Genomic DNA, 17,278 nt, shown 5'->3' on the forward strand with positions numbered 1-17,278 from the left:
AGGACAGTAGCCCATCACACCGACTGGCTCGCCGGGTGAGTATATTATAACGGCACGCGCAGGCTATCCCTGACTTTTCCTGCCGCTGCAGCCTTGCAATTTTTGTCGGTTCATGGACTTTCCTTGCTAATGCGCGTGACGTCAAATGGCAGGTGTTAAGTCAATATTCATCGGGGTAAGTGAACGAAAACACCCCATTGCGTCTCCTGCAGTGCCTGCAGTGCCTGCTTCTGAAAAGATTAGAATAAGGCCTCCTACTAAACCTAACAGTCGTTTCACGAATGAATAGTGCGAAACCTAAAGCGCCGGTCTAATGAAGCACAAAAATTGTACAAGTACAACTCGTAGCATAAAATGAGCTGCATTCCCCTTCGTGTAACATTTCGGTGCTGTATTTTGCATCACTGAACACTTCGGAGTGCCAGGGTACCTTGATAGACGGAACTTCCTTCTGGACAGCGATGACTTTGTCAGTGAGCTCCTCATCGCTGAAGACAAGGCTGGGGCTGGAGTCCCCGAACTGGTAGCTGAGCTCGCCTGCGGCAAAGTACAAAAGGCGAGCATTCCCTCGTGTCAAGAGGAGGAAATAAAACCTGTGTCCCAAATGTAGGAGCAGGGTAAAAGGGGGGGGGGGGGAGGGGGTTTATGACCGGTGCGGTTTTGTGGAGTATTGTGCGGGTTATTTCTACCTCTTGTCTTGTGGCACCATTTTTTTTATTTACTTGTAACGGTTTTTCCAACCAGGTTGCAAAAGGCAAGTGCACTAATGAAATGTTTAGCAAATGACGATTCCTTTTTTTCTGTTAGTAAAATTTGTTTTGTACATTAATATCTCCACCCGCAGCAACTTCGCGATGGTGCTAGACCTGCCGTCTCGACAAGTTCTCTGCGCAAGCATTACTACCACCGTCACAGCTAACACTGGGAATGCAAATCCGCCTCATGGCAGGGTAGCATCCCTGTGTGGCAGCGCTTACAGAGCAATGTCACCAAGGCGTCAGGTCAACACTTGAGTTCTGGAAGCTTGCTTTATAATAGGTGCTGTGCGTGCGAGCTCACCGTGAAGTCGCGCTGCGTATGGCAAGGGTTAAAAGAGGCTAATAACCACCAAAAATCCAGAAATTGGTCCAAGTAACTGCTAATTTCCACGAAGCACATTCGCCAGTTTCGTGGAAATTAGCAGTTGACTTGGAACGATTTCTGTTCACTTAATTTGTGGTGGTTACGAACCACCTCCAGCAGTGTTCCCGCCTTTACATTCACACCACCTCCACTAACACGACATTCAGCAGTTTGCGCTGACAAGATGCATTTTCTGGAAGCCGGCTTTTCGGCCAGAAATCATGTTTAACCGTGTGATGTTTAATCCACTTGGGCAAAAAACGTTGGTAAAAATGAATTTAAACCGAGAACGAAAGACCCAAACACTATACCATGCAAGTTCTTTGCAAAAAGAAAAGGCAGAAGTATTGCTTCGGTGGCCTCGTTATAATTAGGCTTTCTGGTTTGAAAACAAAATAAACGAGAAGCAATACACGAAAGCTGTTTTCGCACACAAATTATGTTACCTGCGACATGGACACTACTTGCAGAGACACAGCTAGAGGATAGTTGTCGCCATCAACCTCCTCATTAAGTAAAATAACTTCATAAACTTTTAATCATCTGCAGCCAGCTTGCATGTTCATATCGAAAACTTAGAGGCAGTCTCGTTTACAGAATGCTCCAATTAGTAGTCTCCTGACATGATGGCGGTCGGCGCGAAACTCCTCCTTAAAGTGACGCAACTGCAACGTTATTCCATTTCTATAGCCGAAAGGGAGAGAGAAACAGTTATTTTCACATGTCTCTACGTCGCTGGCAGACAAAACGCGATGCGAAAAGCTGCGTATGCCGGGAGGATTTCTATTGCGCAGATAGTCATTGCCTTGCAATGCAGATTGAGGTGGAAAGAGCAGTAATAGTTACAATTCAGCGCGAACAGACCGGGACGAGAAGAAAGAACAAGCACACACGAGCGCTTCTTCTTGTCCTGGTCCGTTCATGCAGTCGCTGCAATTTGTTTAGCTTGGTTTATGGTGGTTTAACGTACCAAAGCGACTCAGGCTATGAGGGTCGCTGTAGTGGAGGGCTCCGGATATTTCGACCACCTTGGGTTCTTTAACGTACACTGACACCGCACAGTACACTCAAATATTTCGCCTCCATCGAAATGCGACTGTCGCGGCTGGGTCGAATCCGCGGCTTTCGGATCAGCAGCCGAGCAGCATGAACAACCGAGCCACCGCGGCGGCTTTTGAGATTTGGAGTGATACTTTTGTTTAACTTCACCTGCATTAGAGTAAGAGTGTAAGGTTAGTAACGGCTATTTTTCTAAAGGTAACTCTATTCGAGCCCCAAAAATGTATTAGCAGGCAGAAAAATAAAACGAAATATTCGTATGTTTCATTCCTCTGCTGACAGTAAAAGACGCCTAATTGCGCAATATGTAGGAAATTGTGTGACATTTCTTTTGCGGTTTCTTTATTACATGACTGTCATGCAAAAGGAGTCAGTGTCCTTGAATTCACAAACATTGCTCGGGTCGCTGTCGTCGCCAAAGCCTCCCTCGCCCTGTTTTTTTCTTCAGGTTCTTGTCGTGGAAATCAAAGCAACGCTCTAATCAGATGGGGGGACGCAACTGTACATGTCTGGCAGAATAATGCTGATAACGTCAAGAGGTCTGCGTTGCTTCATGAACAATGGAATTATCTGAGACTGGGACGCTTGGTGGAAAGCGAATCACGTGAACTCATCGGAGTCACCGACTGCAGCTTGCCCAGCGCTCGTTCCCTCCTCCGCGCCACGTTTATCGGCGTCGCCCGCACTTGCGCGCACCCCGTAACGCGAAGTCTACTAACGTTGTGAAAGGTTCGGCTTGGCCATCACAACGCAGCCGCCGGCGAGCACGACTCCGTAGCAGGCGATGATAGCGTCCAGGCTACTGCCGCAGTGGAAGCCCGCCATGTCGCCCGGTCCGAAGCCAAGGCTGCGGAGGCCGGCGGCGACGCGCGAGCATTGTTCCTCGAGCTGCTCGTAGCTGCAGCGCTCATCCGTCGAGTGTTCAATCTGCGTTCAGGGTCAGAAAGACGCGGGCAACCATCAGTACCCGATCGATGTGCGTTACCTTGTGTGCTACGCTACTCTTCTATCCGAGGCACTGTTCCGGGCACTGTGGCCGGACGTGTATAGATGCTGTTGTTGTTGTTACCCTCACACAGTGCACATGCCCACACAAGGGGATTGGCCAAGAACTGGGGAGCTCAGAGATGCTCAGCTGCTGCCCCCCCCCCTCCCCGCTCTTTCTTTTTTCTCTCTATCTTTTCCGTTTCTGTTCAGTTTCTGCGCTTTCAGATGGCTGACATACGTGAATGCACAGTTGGTGCCTTTGTTTCTTTTCTTTCCTTTTTCCCTGCTCTGCCGTCTATTGATTTTTCACTTGAAAGAATGGTTAGCTCATGTGGTTGTTTGCAGTACGACTTATGTATGCATACCACCACCTTCAATTATGCCTTCTCGCGCTTCAGGAATTGGGAATAAAGAAATATGGCGGTGAACGACGGCAATATACGGAGAAGACTGCCCGCTTTGCCTCCTGAGTTCTGTCGTAAGAACTGAACACATACATTTTAAGCCAAAAAAGGCTACAGTAAAACAAGCTGTACCACTTAGTCATTGCGAACAACCGCTAGTACTTGTGAAGACAAACTGTGCCTGATCTCTCAAGTTAGAAAGCACAGACTGTGATTACGCAGGTAGTCCTGGCTTAGAGTGTACCTTGGCAATACAAAGATGTGGCTAGTTAGGAGGCGCTACTTTATTTCAACAGTTACAGATGTGTACAGCCTTTGCCAAAAGTAACGAGGCTGCATGGTTTGCTTCTCATTCGAATAGTAGAGCCCTTACGGCTTCCCTAAATATAAAAAAGTTCTCGAAAGGTGCGGACAAGGATTCTCCTTACCATACAGAGATATAGAGCTTGAGGGCTGGCATAATAGCTTCGATATACGACTGAGAAGCAAACCACGCAGCCTGGTTGCTTCTGGCAAATACTGTACTCTTCCCCCTATGTACATCACACACCACCATGTCTATAGTGCCAGCAATATCCGAAAAACCAGCATGTCCTCTGGGACTACCCACTGGCACAAGCCAAACTTACACACACTTACCCCATATTCCAGAACACAATCGGCAAGTCTGAAGGGCTCAGTCTTACCACAGGGCCTACTGGACGCATACAGAAGATCGTGTGGCAAACCCACATCCACTGCACGAAGAAGGAAGCCTCCCTCCCTGGTCTACCAAGCTTGCCCCTTAGCATCGGACATCCCCATTGTACTGGTGATGTCGAATTTTAATGGCTCAAGGACAACTTTGGCGAAAGTGCGCCATCGCACAAGAAATTATTTTTTTTTACACAAGGTTTGGTCAGAGACCCATTTTCCAAGCATTTCACACCAGTGAAGCCGAGCACCAAGCCAGGGGAAAACTTTTACCAAGCGTATCACCGGCCGGTACCCAGCGGCACTGGGGATCGAACCCTGAACCTCCCGCTTGTGAGACCGATGCTCGAACCACCAGGACACCGCTGCGGTGACATCCTAAAAAAGCGTCCTGTAGCATCACACGGCCTAAATCCAACCGAATGTCTCAATTTTTGGTTTTAATATCATTTCCTCTCTATCATTTTTAAGTGTCATGCACATGCACGGCTCTTCCATGATTTTAACCAGAATCAATTCGAGATGACATACAGTCATACTGTCGAGTGTCTACCCGCACTGGAGAGCTTTAGCATAGTGTAGACGCATTATCGTAGACGTAAATCAGATTAACGTATGCCTCCTGCGCACGCACAGCAGCAGGACGTGGAGCAAGCTGGTGTTCTTGACTCTTGAAACGTGAAATGTTTTTATTCGAGTTATATATACCTCCTCCAACCTTGTAACTAATACCGACAAGGTATAGTGAAAAATAAAACATCTAGAAAGCATTTTGCATTCCATTCATAATGTATATGACAAAAATCCGCCTGTTTACAACATTGCGAGAGTTCACTGCCAGTACGCCGTGACTAACGCTGAAGGTGACAGTGTGCTGACGGTGCTGCAATATAACATCGTTTGCAGAAACGCTACGCCTAGCGAATTCGAAAATGGCCCTTGTGAACGCTCTCAAGGACACAAAGATATCTTCGATACGCTGACAAAAAAAAAAGAGCCAGGGGCTCTATCATATCCGCTAGACTAAACGATAGCGACAGACCGGAGGCGTGCCGTCGGTGACGCCGCTTTCTGCCACGCTCTTCTTATCAATGACGAAATTGACTGCGGTCGTTAGTCAGGGTGCAATAGACAATGCCAGTGACTTGCGTGCAGTCAAACGGGCTTGTCGATCTTAAGGCAGGCATCACAAACAAACTGGGGCAGCAGGGAGGTGATACACACACAATCAGCGCTGTGTGGGTGGGTCGCCTCCCTGGCTGGGGTCATATGCATCGAGTCGCCGTGTAAAATTCGCCCCAGAACGCTTGTGCGGCCAAAAGTGCAGACACGTGTAAGTTTCACATTCTTCTAATTACAGTCCCAGCTTGTTCACTCGCAGTCCCTGCAAGTGGGGTGCGGAAAGCTCCAAGGTTGCCCTGGTAAAAGGCATGTCATCCTCGACTAGTGGCTTTGCTGCGCTGATCAGCTACGCCCAACGTCATTTCCGAATGCATTAAACTTGATGGTCGACAGTAAGGGAGTAATAGATGTAGTGTGTGATCACCCCAAGCGAGCCAACGGTCACCGTAACTAGTGCTTTCTGCGCTTCCATTGATCAGGCCGCTGATATTTGCCAACTCAGGAGTGCGGTTCTAGTTTCTCGTCAGTCGATCGATTTAGGAAAGCAAAAATTTAGGCGTACTGCAAAGCTGTACTTGCAACCGTGGGTTTTCCCCGTCGTGGCGTTTGCAACATTACACCTCTCGTAATCTTATCGCTAGTCCCATCTATCACTTTTCTTTCTTTGTCCTAAATTCCCTTTTTCGTCATCGCTGTGCAGATGGCCACATCACTTAACACTCTTCTCTAGCTCTCGTCTTTTATAGAAGAGCGCGAGCTGTCAAGGTGAAGGTTCGTGGCAAACGCATAGCAGAGTTTGTCGTGTTGATCGTCAGAAAAACATCGGCGTCGATGGGACCACCACGCATGCACATAGTCGGTGCCGCGCAACTCGCGCAGCTATCAGGTGGGGCGCGTGCTCGCAGCAAAACGGCGCCAAACGCCGCTTACGATTACTTACTTTATATATGATTGCATCTTGAAATGAATGCATGACGCGGCATCCTGCGCGCCTGTGCAGTAGCAGCAGTTGCGATAAAGCCACTAGCGGCGACGTGGCCCATCAGTCGCGTTCCGGGAGGGCCACTGCTGAAGAGGAGCGCCGTGCACTAAACGCTGCACGTATGCGAGAGGCCAGAGCCACAAACGTGCGGCGAGTCGAACGCAGGACGAACGCTGCACGACCACAAACGCACTGCAGGACAGGATGCTCAATTCCGTGCGCAACATTTCTCACACCATAAAGCACTCGCCGTAACCCTGCCGAAACAAAAACGCAATCGTCGCCTACCCATTCGTGGCAGCAGCATTCAAAGCAAACGCAACAATTACAACAACACAATGTGGACAGGCTAGTACTCATCACGCGCATTACCGCAGGCGTAATCAGCATTAATTTTTTTCTCTCACTCAACGCAAATGCCGACGAATAACTGGCTGCATTTCCATACCTTCGCTGAGTTTGCATTGCGCTACGAGACTTGCGTGATGTTTAGATGCGAACAGACTTGGAAGGTATTCGGCAGTGCATAAGAAGAGGCACATGCTCGAGACCGCTGTAGCGTGCACGTGCAGTCGCTGCTGTGTGTACTGCGTGACACCTCTTTCCCACGATAATACGTTCAGTGGACAGACAGGGAGCTGTAACATGGCTACTGAGCGTAGGTAAAGGGAGGAGCTTGCATGCAGTGCGGAATCCGGTGCCTCAAACGCGTTCTTCAAGACAACGATTCTTTTCGGGCATCGTGACCAGCTGTGACGCAAAACGGCGGAAGCACTATTTATTCCTAAGAATGGATCCGTGAGGGTTTCACCGCCATCTCTAGCAATCCGAAAAAATAATGCTGTATTTAATTCCATTTCTTGAATTTTCTACCACGTAGTGGTGCGACAGCAGTACGGCTCGTGGATTCTACTTCGTGCGTGCTTTGGCGCGTTCTAATATGTTGCATCCTATTCAAATTAAGTTTTAATCGGTAGTCCGTGTCGTCTGCCCTTTTTCTTACGCCTTTTCAGCACTTTTTTTTTAACCATGTAGAAGAGACATGCTTGGGTTGTTGACGGCACGAATAACACAAGGACGAAGGAAGACGAGCGCTGCATCGTCTTCCTTCGTCCTTGTGTTATTCACGCTGTTAGCCACCCAAGCACGTCAACCAGCCAACTAGCTTAGCTTGCAATTTTTATGGAGAAGATAGCTGGCACGTTCACTCACCAGGGCCGTTCTGTCCTTGAATTGCTGCCATGAGTTCCTCAGGCAGGTGGCGAAGTCGCAGTCGGGCAAGGGGGGCTCCGGAACGGCGGAACGCACGACCCGGTCCTCTACAATGGCGGCCGGGCCACGGGCCGCTTGCTGAGAGGCCTTGGGCTGTGGTGCTCCGCTGTCGGCCATGCTGCACTCGCGATCCTTCTGCGGCTCATGCGAGGGTGGGGCAGAAAGATTAGCTGAGTGATAACATAAGGCAAAAGATTTGCGACGGTGACGAAGATTGTGGGGGCACACACAGATTGCGAAGCATGCCATCTGAGGAAAGCGCCTCGCCGCGTGCTAGTGGTCGAACGAGTGCCGGCGCTGAAGTATGCGCGGTGAACTAGGCGTGCATCGTTTTTTCGGGAGTCATTTGCGAGATATTTTTCCTCCAGGATTATTTTCTCCTTATGTGCGTGCCCGTCACAAAAGCGGCGCGTCAGTGGGCTCACAGGAATTGCTTTATAAACGGAGTGCCAGCGCCGCCATTTTTATGGCCATCTTGGGTTTTTAATGAAAAGGCTGTGGCTGTGATGGACCCGGTACATTTTATTCCCCAGTACGTCAGCCGGATTCGACCGGTGTTCTTTTAAGCTGGAGGTGGAGGTACGTCGGACGGACCCGAGGCATTTTTTCGCGAGTACCTCGGGCTACTTCTGTCTGAACCAACCATTGTTTTCAATGTCCGGCAATTTAATGTTTGATCGCCGGTCTGTTTGGTTCTCATTGCGCTCGTTTGAATTGACGTCCACGAGGATGGTATACCTGCGATTCAAGAATGTTTTCTCACTACCCGGAATGCGGTGATGGTCGTTTGGTGCGCGTACTTGGAGAGCTAGCAATCATTGTCTACGCGCATGTCTTTTGGTTAGGTTCAACAGTCGACCGCAAAATTAATCCTGGCTATTTCTATACCAACGCGGGACACATGCGCTTTCCTGCCATGTCTTAAGTCCGCTTCGTGAACTTGGAAGCTGGTTTCCTTGCCATGCCTGCGCTCGCGCTAAGCTCGAACCCGCGGGGGTTTGAGCACAACGTGCGCGAACTTTGACGCCATTTTTAAACTGCAGGGGGCTCTACTTGTCTTCATCGAAAACGTCGGTGCTTGTCCGGAAGTGGCTCACACACGCTTCCGGCTTCGCGGCTCCTCCATGCTCCACCCGCGTGTATTGTGGTGGAACACGTCTTCACCTCGGCCACGGAGCAAGACTATTTAGGTGATACTCCCGTCAGCGCGAGCGAGTGCAGGCGACCAGATGAGGTCACAATTGTATGCGCCGACGGGGCCGTATGCAGTGGCGGCGCCATGCGGCGCGTCGTAGAAGTCGCAGCGGAAAAAAAAAAAAATGCAGTGCCCGGGCAGGCGGCTCCTGCGCGCTCTCCGGCGGTGCTCGCTCAAAGCAGACGACACTGGTGTTTGCTTCAGCGGGCACGCCGTGACGTTGTATTTCTGCGCCCTTAAGTCAAACAGCAGCAGTTCTTGTCGGTGTACGTTCGAGGGCCGTAATACTAACAGCGCTGTTACGCGCAGTGCGGCCTCCTTCGGAATTTGCTAGAGTAAAATGGGACGCAGGTGTTTTGCTCGAAATTGCAAAAGCGGTTACAAGTGTTGCAGGGAGAAGGTGAGCATAGGCGCGCGCGGCCGAACAGGAGCAACACGCTCGACCGGTTGCCTTGGCAACCGAAACGGCGGTAGTTTCTTTCCAGGCCGCCAGGCGCCGCCAGCATGATAGTGGCTCCGCGGGCTTGTGGCCTTTTCTGGTCGCCGCAAACAGCGCAGTTTCCACTCCTAAATAGTGTTCCTCCGTGACTTCGGTAGGCGCGTCGGCCTGGTGTTGGCCGCTGTGCCACCGTAGGCGTGGCGGCCATCCGCGGCCATTGCCTCGATGGCTCGGCTCACGCTAACCTCAAATCCACGGTGGTTTAAACTCCGCGAACGCTAACCTGTGCGGGATCACACAGCTGTGGGGTGAGCGCTTGCCTAGTATTCTGTAAGCGGCGTCGATCCGTAAGCGGATCTGTCAGGCTTCCGGCTTTCCGGTTGCTCTCTTGTGTATTGCAGTGGAGCACATCTTTGCCTCGGTAGACTCACATGTCACCGCTGTACTAGCGTATGTCTCAAAGAGATTCGACATGCCTTTTGCCACGGCTGTGAGGTAGAATAAAAAAAAATATTGGTGAACATCCCATTTGCTTGGTTTGCGGGTGTTGAAAAGCTAGCATAACATTTCTTACGGAATACGAATGGACGGGTGTTAATTCTGGACGGTGAGGTGCGTGCTGTGACGGTTACGGGTGCTCAATCTGCAGTACGTATCCCTGTGCTTCAGATATTGGTGCACAATCGTTGCCAGCGAAAACGCTTGTGACAGATTGTTTAAATTACGAGCAGATCGAGGTGATAGATTGCGAGGCTGTTTATTGAGTTCGAGGCGAAGGTAGCTAGCGCACGTCGCGTCGCCTGCCGGAGTCCCTTCCTTGCATGCAACGAACAGCGGTCCTCGCAACGCGCAGCCGGACATTGAGATGCCGATCGGTGTCATTTGTGGGAGTGCGGAGATGTAAGAATGGGCGATCGAACTTATTTTGGCACCTTCTCGAAAGTGGCGAATATAGCGTAGCGGGAAAGTGCGCATAGCAAGCAGCGTGACGGGCATACTTTGGACGTGACTATAGCTATGGGCCTACAGCGACGTAAACAATGCGAGGAAACGATGCGAGGCAGACTAATGCAACGGCTCTCGGCCATTTAACTGGAAATTGAAACCGGGCTTGGCGCGTGCACAGCGTGACTCGTTAAACCAGTGGCTACCACATTCAGATGCATGGGATCCGAAAGGCGCCGCAACCGGCAAAAACTTTATGACGCAGGTTACGTTCAGTGTTCCACAGTGAATGAGCAGTCGAGGAAGGCTGGTCTACCGACCGTCAGGGCACCAGCGTTCATCGCGCTCTTGTGAAACATGACGACAAGCTTCCGCTTTACCAAAGGGGAGCCTTTGTATGGCTGTTTCCTTTAACCTGTAGGCTGCGCATATAGCGGCACACATCCAATACCGTCTCTCGCCCATCTATTAATTCTTACTTTGTATAATCAGTCCGAAGATTACACAACTTTACTTCAAGAATCAAGGAGACAGCACAGTTTGAAATTTAAAGGCATTACTGCCGCTGCCGCAGAATGCCTTTCGTAATGCCATTTTTCCAGGAACTTATACTGACTAAAATTGACTTTGCACGTGCCGATTAAAACGATTTGTACAAACCGGAAACCGCATATTGTAAAAGGTAGGGTTAAGGAAAAGAATGCCCCAGAGATTAGTTCGTTGCGATATATAGACACAACTGTGTCCCGGCGAAGCAAAAAGAGCGGATCTGGGGCGCCTCGTTCATTTGGGACATCATTTTGCATAATATTTACATATCGAGACACCGATCACTCAAATAACGAAAGTGGTAAAGAGGCCCGCGAAGAAGCACCGAGGGCAGCGGCGCCGGAAGCATTTAGGAAACACGGTAGCCCCGCCCACAGGCTCTGGCACTCGACACAAAGCAGCACAGTCGCTCACCTGCGGAAGCTTACACGTCCAACCGGACTCCTCCGCGGTCGTCCCCATCTGCTTCGAGGGCGCTCGGATGGCCCCGAGCTGCCACCAGCCAGCGTGTGCTGTATGAGAGATAAGAGCGATCTCGGTGCCGTTTGAGACAATTACTACTCTGTCGGCCCTATCGAGGGCGAGCGTGTGCCGATAACAGGACAGACGCAGTGGCGAGCATGACAGACGCCACACCGCAGCCGAGAGGTGTGCTGCAGGCCAGCGCGAAACGGTGGCTACGTCCGCTCGACACGGCACGCAGAGTCTTGACAAAAACGAGAACGACAAGCGGTGTTTGCTTTGTGATATATCTTCCACGAGGACCTAGCGCCCCGGACAGGCGAGAGCGCTGTGCCGCTTTTTCCCCCTGAAAGAGGCCGGATGTTGGGAACGCCGCCGATATAGGCTGCAGAGGCAACAGGCTGAAAGTTGTCCCCCACGTGCAGCTGGTCCTTTTTATTTATTTATTTTCTCCCCATTGAGGCATCACGGTTGTGTATGCTTAGTAGTATTTCATTTCTTCTCGTTTTTATTTGCCCCCGGCCAGGGCACAAAGTATTAGAGAGGAGCCGAATAGGTTGATTCAGCAAAAAAATACACACATTAAATGGTGCAGAACTTCGCTACATAGTAGAGGTGACGAACTTTAATACGCTGGAGTCGTTAATTAATGTAATGGAGGTGAAGAGGTGGTTCCAGTCAGTACTTGTCTTGGGGATGAATGAATTAAAATACTACTTGGTGCGGCTTCCGGAAACGCCAACCTTCGGTGATTCCTGCGGGGTGACATGTAAGGTGGCGGCAAAAGCAGTCAACCGCTAAGTACAGCCTGCGTCACCCTTGCGTTGAGCGCTCGACCGGCACTCTTCCCTGCAAATAAAGTGACACCTGGTTGCAGCTGCTGGGTTATAGAGGGAATGCTTACGCGTAAGGTGATCCGCACAGATCTGCAAGCTATGTGGGCACAGCCGCTTTGGCCGGAAATCATAAGCTGCTGTCTAATATTAATTTTTATTGCCTGATGCGCAATGGTCGAGTGCTCTTCACAAGGGCGACGCAGACTGTACTTTAGCAAAACGATATACCAAGAGTTTCAGGGAAGACTCCAAGAATTTTTCAAAAATAGGGTTTTTTAGGTAAATATATGGCATTTGCGGCATAGTATTGCCAGGATTGCCGGACACCAGAAAACCGGTGAATCGACATAACAAAATTTGATATATCGACTAGTTACTGCACTGGAGCGGTTGTTTCCTCCATATTCTCCAAATGCGCATGTATTTTGGCAGGATGTAGCCAGAATATGTTGGGCACAGTGCCGAGGGTAATCGCGGTTTATAAATTCTAAAAAGTGATGGCTGTTGATAATGACCGGCTACAAATCTCTAATTGCAACTAGGCGCCTAATTCTCAATGATTCGGAGTTAGTTAACCAACATACTTGGTAAGGTGAATCACTGGCTTTCTGGTGTCCGCCAACACTGGCAATACTATGCCGCAAAAGTCATATTTTTACTACGAAAATCCTATTTTTGAAAATTGCTGAAAGGTGCTCTAAAGAGGAATCTGAACTAGTCTTTTTATTGCCTGAACTCGATCTACACGTTCCAAACATTCTTGGAAACTTCGAATTATTGTCCTGTACGGCCGATTTCTCAAATTTAAATCGGATTGAACGTCCCAGCTCCCGCCTTTTTTGGAACTCAACTCTAAAGGTAGGAGGAGTCAATCAACGCGTGGAGTGCCTTTCAGCCAGTCCCATGGCGGCTTCGTTTAGCTTTAATTTTTTTATGTTTCTGTGAATCAAGAGTATCAGTCGCAGGCAACATAGCCGCAAATTAGGCCCACGGAAGTAAATATACGCGTGGACTCTCTGATTTACGTATCACGCCGCCGATGGTAGAGCGGCAAGGCGCCACGGGACTGGCTGAAGGGCACTCCACGCTTAGGTTAACTCCTCCTACCTTCAGCGTTGAGTAAAAAAAAAAAATGCGAGAGCCGGGACGTTTAATCCGATTTAATTAGGGAAATCGGCCGCACAGGACAATAAATTCGAAGTTTCTAAGAATGCTCGGGACGCGTAGATCGAGTTCCCGGGGTAAAAAGACTAGAAAAAAAGACAATATTAATAAAGAGCTAGAAAAAAAAGACAATAATTTGCAGCAGGAATGTGGTCTCGATGGACATACCTGACTAGACGGAATTGTACCTGTGTGTCGACGAGGGAAGGTAGTCTCTCCGATGATAATTGCGCGAATTGATACGTTAACCTGTCATCTTTTAGTGTAGTGCATAGTTTCTTGGCCACTCGTGACAACGTTTATGCATGATACCAGAGCGACTCAGGCGCTACAAACTCTTCCAATTCTGCAAAGCGCCGCTTGAAACATTAGCGAAACGTATAATTGCTATCACCACCAGCGTCAATGACATCCCAATTTCCCGCGTTTGCTGGCTTTTACTGACTAGGAAAACATGACGCATCTCGTCGTTTGTTTAGTTAGGTGGCTAATCAAACGAGGTCAACCTACAAACGAAACACAAAATGCACTCGAGGAAGCATACAAGGACCGCCTCCGTGTGGTTTCCTGTGTTCGTTTTGTATTTGCGCTCAAGCAGACTCGCAGCAAGTGAAAGCGTCGCAAGTGAAAGTGTCGCCACGCAAAGAATATCAGTTATGGATTTAGCGAATGCCCCCGTTGAGAGCCTCATGACGAAAGTGTGTTCTTTTCCGAGAACAACTTGTAAAGTTGAAGTAACGGTGAACTCGATAAGAGACCCAGATGACGTGCGGGCAGCTGTTTCCGCAGCTTTTTGCACGGGGAGGATGCCAAAGTGTGCCATGTGGGCAGCGTTGATCCAGTACACTCTGCTAAGCCTTCCGAGCTGAATTTTTATTGTGTTAGGCCAACGCATGCTTCGCGTGTACTTTGTCCACATCCATAATTAGCGTTGAATGCGTGCCGGTGCTTCATTTCTGGGATTGGGAACGAACGTCAGAAAACGCTACAATTTTCATTTAAAACTCCTTCTCAGTGCTCTGGACTCGACTTGAAAGGGATTTTTACGTGCTTTCTTTGCGATGGTAAAAGTGGGAAACGTTTGGGAAAACAAGCGCATTCGTAACTCATGCAGGCATTTTTCGACGCCGTTCAGACCCCGTGTCACAAATTGATCGTCTGAATGACGGATAGCCGGCCACAAGCCCGCAGAGGCGCAAGGGCCCCTTTATACTTATCCCGCTGCTCTTAACGCAAGCAGTGGAGAATATTAGACTTTGAGGCCGGTCAGACCGCGCGGAGTTCCCGTTAGTCGATGCCTTGGCTACGCGCTGAGACTCGGTGGTGGGTTGCAGGGGCGCAGCCAGGTGGGTGTTTCGGTGTCAAAACGGCCCCGAAAATTTTCTGAGCGATTATTTATTAGTGGCCTTTATTTTATTTTTGTTTGAGTAATGTTTCAGGAATGAACTGGCGCATTTGCGTTCTCTGTTGTTTATTCTTGAAAAGATTGACGCACGTTGTCGCGGCTCTAGAATAGGCTCTAAAAATTTGTGATGAGTTTCTGATTTAAAGTCGATTACTTTAGAGTGCGGAAAAAAATAATTTCGGCGCAGTCACGTAATCCAGTCGCCGTCAAGATATGAGGGGACGTGCATGCCACGAGACTGGGTAGCGAGGCAGGGCTACAACAAATTTTTTTCTGAGGTGTCCTGTAAACTTTTCACCGCGATATTACATCAGGGTGACATAACCCATAGCTCCTGGTGTACGACACTGCTGTTGTCTGGCTGCTGCCTATATAATAGTGAGCGTCAATTTCGTTATTACGGATGTTATGACCGGAGTAGGTGTTACTAGAAAAGAAAGGGCTCGTGGCACACTCTTCTGACTTTCAGGTCAAGCCAATTAAGTTTTTGTTCTCAATAGAACTCGATTGTGTGGCTCTTTCTGCGTATGTTCATGTCTTTCCGCCAGAAAAAGACGAATTTATTGTCGAGAAAATTCTATTAAAAAAATTTCCCCGCCACTCGATTAAAAAATTCTTAACGTCTACACCGAAAGGCTCAGTGATCACTTTTGTAAAATGAATGGCTGTCAGACCAAAAAAAAAAAAACTGTTTATGCACGCAGTTTACTGGTAAAATTGTCTGCTGGTGGCGACACTTGCATTTTATTTCATGGTCTTTCCTAGCTAGTTACAGCTTGTATAGTTTCTAGTTGGAGTCTCTGTTACAAGGGTACGGCAATCTATAGATACAGGCCAACTTCAAATTTAGCGTTTGTGATTTTGCGTTTTTGGCCTAGGTTGCGACTCTGTCGTTTATTTAATGCGCGCCCTACGAATTTTATGACATTGGGCAAGCATACCACACATGCCAAGCATACATGCGGGAGGCATGCGAAAAGGCTTGAATGGTTTTCGGAAGCCGTCGGGTGCAAAACATTTAATTTATTTTGTATATGTAATTCGAAAGTTCTTTTTTCTGGCTTTTGAATTTCCTGTGCTTTAAACATTTTAAACCTTGCATGTTTAAGCTTAATCATTCGATCAACTGACAACTTGGGCCTGCCAACTGCGCATGTATGTTTCAGTCCCTGTTCACTTATTAACGTCTTGTAAACTTCGAATCACTTGTTTTTGGAGAGCTTTGAAGGTATACAGAGAGTGCTAGGCGCAGTTTGCTTCGCACCGTTTCGTGACGGCGGGGCAGAGTTCGAGGCAGCAAAGAATGCTCTTTAAAATTTTGTTGCAAAACAAATGAATAGCTCGTTAGATCTATTCTCTTCCATTCGTGCACTCTTCGTCAATGGCGGAGGCAAAGAAACGGCTGCCCGACTATGTTCGCACGCAATACAGAAGCAGTTTATTCGACTTTCTTTGCCGGTTGTTAATAGAGAATGCAACCTGAACTCTGCGACATATTGCAGCTCCGTTTAGTAAGAAGGTAGCAAGTACCGTTCACTATTGCTGGAGCCTGCAGATCGAAATGACTGTGTTTGGACAGCAAAAAAAAAAGTTCGGCGTTTTTGGTAAAATAATTTTTGAATGTATGCAAATGTTGAAAGGACTGGGAGTGGCGACAAACGAGGAATTTAATAGATGTGCCTCGCCTTGTTCACATCGTCGTTTGCTTCGTTCGCTGCACTCACCTGTCGCTCTCCCAGTTTTGTGCGCTACGAGAAACATAAGGATACGATTGCGATGCGGAAGCTGACAGCGCTGTTAGGAGTGGCGCTCCAAGTTCATAGCAGGCCACCGGTGTTGGGGGATTGCGCTTCGATCCCACCGCTGCCACCAGTTGTTAGTAGTGGGGCTTCTGTCCCGTAGCAGGCCACCGGTGTTGGGGGATTGCGCTTCGATCCCACCGCTGCCACCAGTTGTTAGGAGTGGGGCTTCTGTCCCGTAGCAGGCCACCGGTGTTGGGGGATTGCGCTTCGATCCCACCACTGCCACCAGTTGTTAAATGTGGGGCTTCTGTCCCGTAGCAGGCCACCGGTGTTGGGGGATTGCGCTTCGATCCCACCGCTGCCACCAGTTGTTAAATGTGGGGCTTCTGTCCCGTAGCAGGCCACCGGTGTTGGGGGATTGCGCTTCGATCCCACCGCTGCCACCAGTTGTTAAATGTGGGGCTTCTGTCCCGTAGCAGGCCACCGGTGTTGGGGGATTGCGCTTCGATCCCACCGCTGCCACCAGTTGTTAAATGTGGGGCTTCTGTCCCGTAGCAGGCCACCGGTGTTGGGGGATTGCGCTTCGATCCCACCACTGCCACCAGTTGTTAAATGTGGTGCTTCTGTCCCGTAGCAGGCCACCGGTGTTGGGGGATTGCGCTTCGATCCCACCGCTGCCACCAGTTGTTAAATGTGGGGCTTCTGTCCCGTAGCAGGCCACCGGTGTTGGGGGATTGCGCTTCGATCCCACCGCTGCCACCAGTTGTTAAATGTGGGGCTTCTGTCCCGTAGCAGGCCACCGGTGTTGGGGGATTGCGCTTCGATCCCACCGCTGCCACCAGTTGTTAGGAGTGGGGCTTCTGTCCCGTAGCAGGCCACCGGTGTTGGGGGATTGCGCTT

The 17,278-nt window shown here is 49.4% G+C and overlaps 1 protein-coding gene across 1 annotated transcript in view; it reads right to left on the reverse strand.

The window, feature by feature from the left end:
* Positions 1-11,367, reverse strand: part of LOC144113962 (luciferin 4-monooxygenase-like) — a 29,384-nt gene extending 18,017 nt beyond the window's left edge. Inside the window, exons 1-4 of the mRNA XM_077647378.1 lie at positions 11,184-11,367; positions 7,582-7,776; positions 2,901-3,108; positions 431-537 (exon numbers count right to left, since the gene is read on the reverse strand). Of these exons, the coding sequence (XP_077503504.1) occupies positions 431-537; positions 2,901-3,108; positions 7,582-7,776; positions 11,184-11,231 (558 nt within the window). The 5' untranslated portion in view covers positions 11,232-11,367. The remainder of the gene's footprint in view (positions 1-430; positions 538-2,900; positions 3,109-7,581; positions 7,777-11,183) is intronic.
* Between the last annotated feature and the right edge of the window lie 5,911 nt (positions 11,368-17,278).

The sequence above is a fragment of the Amblyomma americanum genome, chromosome 1 (assembly GCF_052857255.1).
Source record: "Amblyomma americanum isolate KBUSLIRL-KWMA chromosome 1, ASM5285725v1, whole genome shotgun sequence".
In the NCBI taxonomy this organism is placed as follows: domain Eukaryota; kingdom Metazoa; phylum Arthropoda; class Arachnida; order Ixodida; family Ixodidae; genus Amblyomma; species Amblyomma americanum.